This window comes from Saccopteryx bilineata, chromosome 1, assembly GCF_036850765.1.
Source record: "Saccopteryx bilineata isolate mSacBil1 chromosome 1, mSacBil1_pri_phased_curated, whole genome shotgun sequence".
Classification (NCBI taxonomy): Eukaryota; Metazoa; Chordata; class Mammalia; order Chiroptera; family Emballonuridae; genus Saccopteryx; species Saccopteryx bilineata.
Window position 1 is genome coordinate 255,303,635 of NC_089490.1, and position 8,956 is coordinate 255,312,590.

General features: G+C 50.1%; 1 protein-coding gene across 1 annotated transcript; it reads right to left on the reverse strand.

Annotated features, from left to right (window-relative positions):
- Positions 1–3,186: 3,186 nt before the first annotated feature.
- PLK2 (polo like kinase 2) lies at positions 3,187–8,616 on the reverse strand. The gene is made up of 14 exons (XM_066241070.1): positions 8,338–8,616; positions 7,964–8,071; positions 7,739–7,855; positions 7,468–7,597; positions 7,160–7,247; positions 6,598–6,693; positions 6,292–6,490; positions 6,059–6,206; positions 5,629–5,726; positions 5,173–5,302; positions 4,696–4,936; positions 4,449–4,578; positions 4,078–4,188; positions 3,187–3,950 (listed from the first exon to the last, which is right to left on the reverse strand). Exons 1-14 carry the CDS (start codon positions 8,584–8,586, stop codon positions 3,759–3,761), a joined length of 2,037 nt encoding a protein of 678 aa, XP_066097167.1. The 5' UTR covers positions 8,587–8,616; the 3' UTR covers positions 3,187–3,758.
- Between the last annotated feature and the right edge of the window lie 340 nt (positions 8,617–8,956).

Genomic DNA, 8,956 nt, shown 5'->3' on the forward strand with positions numbered 1-8,956 from the left:
GAGAATGATGTGAAATGAATGTAATCACCTTATGCTGATTAGGCAGAAATCCTAAAGAAAAGACATTATCCCCGTATCTGGTGAAGCCCTTGGCCCTGAAGGCTCTGGTTGTCTCCATCGTCTGTGTCAGGATTCGTGCCTTCATTTCTTTATCAGCTGCACCGAACCCTAACACTTCTTCAACCACCGACACCTAAACACCTCAGCAAGGAGCTTTCCATGAGTGAAATCCACACTTTCCCCTCCACATCATCCAAAATATAATTTATAGAAATGAGACTTTTGTTATCAGAATTCAAAATGTCTCTCCCGACTCTATGAAAGAGGTTCCCACTCAAACATCTGGAGGAGCCAAGTGCGTGAGGCAGTCAGGTAAGGCCCGCGGGGAGGGCTCATCCCATCCACAGGGGTGGGTGCTTCTCAGCTCCAGCCGACAGGCCATAAGCAGATGTGCACATCCAATATCGCCTGATCTTGAAGTTTGTCAAAAGAAGTTGGTAATGTTAATGTCTATCTGAAAGCTCCCTATGACTAAGTGATGACAGTTACTTGACAATGTAGTTCATCTATGACAGGACACCTACCACACAAGGCCACCCTACCAAGTCTGGGAGACATAGCAGCTCAATCTAATACCTAGTTGTCAATTTCCAATCTGGGCTCCAAAGGTTTGCCTTGCTCTTTATATATATTTCATCTTCCCTTCCATTTTAGCTGAAGGTAACTACTGCTACCCATCGACACCAGAGCACCTTTAAATGCCGTCTTTTATCTCAACCTGTGTATTTCCAGGATTTCAGAGAAACAGTCTTGAGGACCAAAGGCATTCATTACGCACGTCTGCTATTTTGGCCCTCAGGTGCCCTTGGTTTGGAAGAGCAGACTTTATTTGGAAATTTCTTATCTTCCTTCCCTCAATTCAAAGGTGTTTCAACGCTGCTGGATTTTACATAGACACCCCAGTCCCAGAAGACGGCTGCTGGTTACAAGGGGTGATGACAAGGGCCCATGTCCTATGTACCCACATCCACACCCGCAATGTGGCCCAAAGCCTGGCTACACCCAAATCTTGCTCTCAAGATGTCGACATGTCTAGTCAACTATTCTCTGGACCTATTTGGGCATCCTAACACAGGTCTGACCCGGCATGTCCTACACTCACTGTACCTTCCTGAATATCAGGCTCTCCCTTCTGTATTCCTAATTTATTCGGTTCCTGGCCCCACAGTGCATCGCCATTCCCAGGGACTGCTCCAGTCAATCATCCTAAGCCCCACCTCTTCCTCAGGCTTCACATCCAATCAGGTGCCTGATTTATCTGTCTTATCCCAGGCCTGCTCCCCAGATCCTAGGACACCGACGTGAACCAGATGGGACAAAGGAAACACTGTGTGTCTCGCTTTTCATATCCTCATTTCGAACATGCTTTCTCATGAAGCCCTTTCCTATTGGGATCATCTCTCTCCATCTTCTTCCCCTTTCCTCCCACCCCCAGAATGAATTCTATAAAACTGAAACACTAGGTCATTTTCTTCCTTAAAATCTTTCAGGGACCACACAGAACCTTCAGGGCAGCCTCCTTGCCTTGGGAGGACACAGGGAAGGCACAGTGTCTGTGTCTTCCAGCCCTTACCTGCCAGACCTACACACCCACCTGCACCATGTACACCCTTCCCCTCAGGCCTCTGTACCTGTAATTCCTACTGTTCATAATGCCCTTCCCAACCTCACACTTATTTAACCCAACTCATCTTTCAAAACCCAATAAAGAAGAATTTCCTTCTCTGGAATCCAGTCTCCGAGTCCACCCCATGCCTGGGGCTCCTTCCCCAAGATTCCTGTGCTCCGGTTGGTTCCCACAACACCCAGTGCATACCTTTATCATAACATCACAGCACTTATCAGACTAGTAAGTAAATGCACTGTCTCCTCCACCCGCTGGGACTTCCTTGAGGGCAGGGAGAGGCTTGGGATTACTCTGCCTCTCCAGTGCCACCCCAATCGAGGGCAGCACGAACCCTCAATACCCACAGGAATGGGTAAGTGCACATTTTGAAAATGTGAAGTAACACAGTCTTACAGTATGAAACTCAAAATGAAAGAACATTTTCTATTTGCAAACTCCTGGCTTTTCTTCTCTGCTCATAAAAACAGAGTCTACTTTTGCACACCCAGCTATTAGTGTAATTATCGCTTTTTTTCCTCCAGCTATTACTGTAAGCCACTTAACAAAGACTTGTGTTGAATCTGGAGAATTCTAGCCAGCAACCTAGGACCTGTGGAATAGTCAATACAAATGCTCCAGATTTGACTTTTATTAATAAAGTGTATCAGGTACAGTTTGTAATCATTGCAGAGAAATGTAAAATCACAACCAACACATACATCTACACTACACTGTCCAGGGTCCCAGTGTAACTCTAACCCCTGCCTTCCTCGGGACAGGACTTCCCCTATAGCAGTGTTACAACGGCACAGGAAGGTATGTGCAGCTCACAGGTCACTGCAAGTTCAGAGTAACAGGGTGAGCAGCTTTTCATGCCTGTCAAAGAGCAGATCCCACTGAAAGAGGAAAAGCTCAGGTTTGCCTCTTGGATGATGAGTTTGTGACCAGAGCTCAGTTCCCGTACCACCCTCACCTCCGCGCACCAGAAGGAAAACAAAATGACATACGTATGTGCCAAGTCCTTCCGCGCCTGGGGCTGTGTGCTGGCCCCTCCCTGATGGCACTGGAAGTGTTGGGGCAGGCCTGGGCTAACATACGCAGCGGTACCCGCACCCGCAGCACAGCACCTTGCCCACATTCAGATAAACTTCCTGTCTCCACGGACACGAACCACAGAGGCCTGTTTACACGGGACCACAATAGCCCTCAGCTCCGAGCCAAACGAGTCTGGAGGAAACCCTCGCACAGAAACTGGTTTTGGCCTCAGTGGGAGGCCTGCACTCTGTAATGAGAGCAGTGTGTTTTTGTTACATTCTCGTCAAACTAGATCTGCCCTGGTAGGGTATGACTATTTCAGGTATGGAAGACGGACTTCCTAGAAACTATTATTAGAAAAGTAAAGCTCTAATGTTCTAGTACACTTCCGTACTCAGCGCAAGGCCGAGTGTCCAGGATCAAAGAAGGCTGTGACCCAGCGATGCACCGTGACAAAGACCACTGGACCAATGACACATTGCGGCTTTTCCATACGCTTTATTGCCAACAGTTTTAAATGGTCAACATAAAAAAAAAAAACAGTTGATAATAAATACTGCTCTTTGGGCTGTAATAAATAAAAAGTTTATTAACAAGGAATGCACTTTTCCAGCCACAATTGTCTTTAAAAATTAACAACAACAACTAAAAAAACCTATGTATGGCCATAGTTCACAGTTGAGCAGCCAAAAGCTGCTCCGATTACAGCCTGTAAGTGACACGGGAGTGTCCTCCCTTCCTCCTCCCCTGCAGGAAGTATGTTCACAGTTCCAAGTCCTCCGTCTGAAATGCTCTCAACAGAAAGAAGTGAAGAGTCAATGCACATTTCTGTGAAATTGTCTGTAAAACCTTGTAAGACAGGTGCGCCAAGCAAAACTGCATCCTGGTTCACTCTCAGACTGTCCGGTCAAGAGCGGCATCCTCGGCCAGCCCGCAGGCCAGAGGGCTGTCTTCGTACCACACTGCCCACCCTCCTCGACGTGCTGGAGACCACGCTCCTGGGCTCCCCGGGGCTCTCGCAGTGGAAAGAGGAGTCCCCAGGGCCCTCCCAAGTCCTCTAGTTACATCTCTGCAAGAGCATGTTCAGGGCGTATTCCATTCGCTGTTTCAATGCTGATGAGCAGCCTGACATCAGCAGGGTTGTCAGCCGGAACGTGGCCGACACCCGGTCCTCATTGATGTAGGTGAGAAGGTAGTCTTCATTTTGGCTGCAGACAATTATTTTCGTGTGGTCGTGGTAGAAATTCACCTTTAATAAAACAAGGATATTAGCGCTCTCTAAATATAAGAATTAGAAAGCCTGGGTCCACAACTAAATTGGCAAGGTAGAAATGTCTTAAGACCTAATCGCGCACGTCACTGAAGGGTGTATTTACCTGGAAGGTGCCATCATTGAAGAGCATCATCAGGGCCTTGTCGGATTTCAGCCACTGCAGGAGGTAGAGCCGAGGTCTTCGCACATCAGTCACACTGGGCAGGTCCCCACCCTGGAGACATGGGAGAGGCGGGGCCTGTGAAGGCTGTCCTGTGCTTTCGAGTCCTCCAAAAGCAAATCCCTCTCAGGCTAAAGCAGCGTCAGAGTGACCTGGGGGCCCCTGGTCCCACCTCCCAGAGACACTGAGTCAGCAGAAGGGGGTAGGAACCATGAGTCTGCACTCTAACAAGTGTGCACTGGCTGTGAGGACCCACTGGTCTGGGGACTGCACTCCAATACCCCTGCCCCCTGCCACACAGCCCCAGCACTCACGTCCATGAGGTTCTCCTCCATATAGTGAGAGAAGTATTTCAGCACCGTCACTTGACTGATGAACTGTTCAGGAGCATCTGTCGCTGGGAAGATAGAGCACTGGCCGAGCTCTGCATAATAGTGAACGGTTCTGAAAACAGCAGTGATGGGAGAAGAGAGAACAGGGGCTGTTAGTCACTCTGTCAGCTTTCTTTATACAAGACTAACGAACTGGCAGGATGTCACCGACTGGACACACCACACTTACTTCTTGTCCGGAAGGAGGCTCATGTGGGCACCATTGTTGAATAGGACACCTACAGTGTGGTCTGAGAGCTGGTACCCAAAGCCGTACTTGTTCGAATAGTCGACCCATTTGGTGACCCACTGAAAGGAAGTGCTCAGCTGCTCTTTGGGAATGCAGTCAGCTTCTGGCATGTTTTCTAGACACCCTCGAAGGACTCTTGCCACTGTGTCTGCAACACTTCCCATGGTACTGTCTTCAAGGCCTTAAAAGTCAGAGGAAGTTATAGAATAATTAACAAAAAACCACAGACTTTAGTAGATGTTAAGTTTCTCTCCACTAATTCTTCTAAGGACATGAAACTCAAATTTCTTCCTAGTCTTCCAAATTCTGTTCCTTCTATGTTCAATTAGTTGCTTGAATGCACAAGTACTTTGGTTACTTAGTATTGAGCACTGGCACTGCAGCTTCATTATCAGAAACATTGTTGACAAGACTTACATTCACTGCTACTGCTGCAGCTGCCAAGAGTCCCTCTGACGATCATCCGAATAGCATCTCCGATCTGCTGCCTGCTCTCCACTGTGGCTGCTCCTGACCCGGCCACTGTCGTGGGAGGGGGCTGAAGCTCCTAGGAGAAAGGAGGATCAGGCAGTGAGTCAAGTATCCAAAACGCATTTAATCTTGAGAAGTCTGGGCTAAGACGAGGTTGTGGTAATCGCTGGGAAAGCTTATCAGCAGCAGTGGACGAGGGCCAGGGAAAAGCTATCACAGTCCCTCCACAGCATGCACTGTTCCACTAAAGGACAAAGTCTTTCCTTTCAAAGGGTTGCAAAAAAAAAAAAAAAAAAAAAGTAAATACGACATGCTTGAACCATGATAACCACAGAGAAATAACTAACAAAGAATGAAAACGGTGTCAAGTGCTGGTGTCTACTCTGTTCTTCCCCAGCATACCTCATCTGTCCTCTGTTTGCTGGGCTGCTGCGTTATTGAAGTCTTTTTCAAATCATGCCTAAGCTTGTAAATTTCTTCATCTTCTTTAGACACTCTATCTGTAAATCAAGGAAAAGAGTTATGAGCATTATTCTAGCCTAATGAGATAGGAACAGAGCTAGCCAGATTTCCTCATTTTGCATTAATAGCTAGCTATAAGCATACAAGGCAAAAACAGCATTTTTATCATTGCTATTAGCTGCAATTATGCAAGAAGCACACTTTAATGCACATGACACAGAAAGCTATCAATCACATTTTGCAGTGTTGAATTTATTATGCTATAAAATGTTCAATAATACTGCTAAACTATGCTAATGCCAAAGCCTCTGCTAACTAACCTATCAAGTTTAAATATTGGAACAGAACAGTGAGAGGTCTCATGACTTACTGTGAGTATCAATATATCTTGCTTTGTCTTTTCTGCCACCAAAAAGAGCAGCAGCTGCTTTCTTAAAGAAATTCTTAGCTGGGCTTGACAAGTGGAAATCCGGAACTGTATGACAGCAGCTGGAAGACAGTCTGTCTGGAGTGAAGCCCTATGGGGAATCAGAAAGCCTTTCAGTAACTGCTGGGCAACTGGGACCAACAGAATGTAATCAAAGATTCAAGAAACATGCCAACCTGCAAAAAAAATTCATGACGAATGATATCATCCAAACTCGGACGGTCCTCTGGGTGTTTAGACAACATGCTAGCTATTAAGTGCTTAGCAGGGGCCAGCAGTGACGATGGCATGGTATACCTTGCTTCTCTTATGCACCTGTAAGTTTCTTTCAGATTTGTAGTTTCAAATGGGGGTCTTCCTAATAACATCGTATACCTAAGCGAAAGAAGACACTTCTTTAGGAATGACGGTAAAGCAACCCTTCCCAATGTTGAAATCTAAATCCAACTTTGCCTTTCGGACATTTCAGTGCATTTACTTACATTACACAGCCCAAAGCCCAAATGTCTGATTCACAGCCATGTCCCTGCTTGTTGAGGACTTCAGGAGAGAGATAATTTGGGGTACCACATATTGTTCTGCAAAAACAAAATATGAAGGTCTCATTAGGATCGATTCTATTGTTTACACTTAGTTCCCTGGATAAAACCTTGAAAGTACTGTTCTGAATTTCTATCTGGAAACCTTTGACTTTTAGTTTTGGCACTTGAATAACTTACATTTGATCATGTGACTTTTGGTAAATTTTTAAATGCTCATGTACAGTTTTTTCGGCCCACATGACAGTATTTTCAATCAACTGAGACCAGGCATTTTTATAGGTATCAGGCAAATCTAAGATATTTGTTTCACAATCAACTTATAGATGATGTGAGGCACTCTGGCCTAGTCCCCTAAGTGAGCACTAGGAGTGTCCTCCAGGTAACATTGTTTGGTTTGCAGGTTTAGTGCCCACCGACTTGCCCTGAAACACGAACTGGAAAAGGAACAGGGCACACTTGCTCTGCACAGAACCCTGGCGGTGGGTGCCTTTCTGACTCTCACCTCCTCCTGTGTTCCAATGGTTCCAGCCTGGCTGCCAAGCCAAAGTCCCCGACTTTCAGCTCCATGGCTTCATTAATGAAAAAGTTCCCTGGAGGATAAACAACACACCTGAACCCCTCTGGGAAGGCGTTCCAGGCAAAGGCACACACACCCACTTGGACCCAGCGCCTGCGGTTGACCACCACAAGTCAGCTCTACAAGCAAGACTGCTGCATAGGCCTGGTCCCAACAGGAACATGAACGGGCATGCGAGAGACAGGACAACACCCTCTCCAACACAGAATCAGCGATTGCGGTAAAGGGCTCACCTAGTTTGAGATCTCTGTGCAAGATCTCTTGTTCGTGAAGGTACTTGAGTCCAGAAACGATCTGCCTGAGGTAGTATCGGACTTCCGGCTCCGTCAACACCTTTCTTGCTTTCAAGATGTGAGCCATGGACTAAGGGGGAGGAAAGGAGAAGCTGTCAAACAGTTACCAGAGTCAGGATGCGAGAGTCACCACTGCGCAGGGCAACTGCCTCCACGCCGACCCCCCTCCCCCACGGAAGGCAGCCTGAACCCGGGGCTGGCGGACACCTACCCTTCTGCTGCAGTACTCCAAGAGAATGTAGATGTTCTCTTTGTCCTCGAAGTAGTGGTAGAACTGCACGACGTGCTTGTGGTGCAGCAGCCGGTGTAGCTCGATCTCCTTGTCGATCTGGGGAAAGGCGGACCATCAGCTCCGGGAGCCGGGGGCCCCAGGTCGCCCTCCCCCCCACTCGCTGGTCCGCACACAAAGGAGGCCCCGCGTGCAGCGCGCACGCACCTTCTCCCTCTGGTGAGGCTTGGCCACCCTGCTGTGCGGGATGATCTTCGCGGCGTAGACTTTGTTGTTTGTCAGATCTGTCATCTCGTAACACTTGGCAAAGCCGCCCTGCAAGGAGACAAAGCCGAGACGCGACTGAGTACGGCGGAGCCGTGGACGGCAGGTATCGGCAAAAAACACACAAGACGGTGGAGGCGGGGGCGGGAGCGGGGGCGCAGGCTCCTCGGAAAGCCCCTTCCCCCGGAGGCGGCAGAGCGCTCAGCTCTGTCCCTCCGCAGGGCGGCACCAGGAGACGGACGCGGGGCCGGGAGGTCGGGAGTCGGGAGGCCAGGAGCGGAGCGAGGTCGGGGAGCCTTCCAGGCCCCGGCGCTCACCTTGCCCAGCACGCGGCCTCGGCAGTAGCGCCTCCCCGTCGTGGGGTCCACGACGACCCGCGACACCTCAGCGCCCGCGTGGTGGCGGTGCTGCTGCGGGGCAGGTGGCGGCTCCTGCGCGCGGGGTGGCGGCTCCTCGGCGGGCGGCGGTCGCCTGCGCTTGGGGTCCCCGCCGCCAGCTTTGCCCGGCTGCTCCGCCGTCTTAGCGCCGGCGGCCGGCGGGTAGGCGATCGTGCGCAGGAGCTCCATCGTCACCACGTGCCTCGTATGCCCGCTGCCTGTCCACTTGTGCGAGTGTGGGTGAGCGCCGCGCCTTATATACGGCCGGGGGGTGGGTTTTCCCGCGTTGCGTCATGACGGCGCCCCGCCCACCCCCGCGCAGGGTGGAGCCGAGCCGGACAGCGACAGCAGCGACGTTCCGGCGCCCCCCGGCGGTCGCAGCCAGGCGGAGTGAGGCACCGTCGGAGCCTTCCCCCCGCGCGACAGCATATTCAGGGTGACGGCCCCGAGCGCCCCGGTGAACGCGGGGCAAGGGCGCCTCCTCGCGGGGCGCTCCGGAAGCGCGGTGGCGGGACCCTGGGCGGCGCACGGTGAGTGTGCGGGTGTGCGGGGCGGCCCC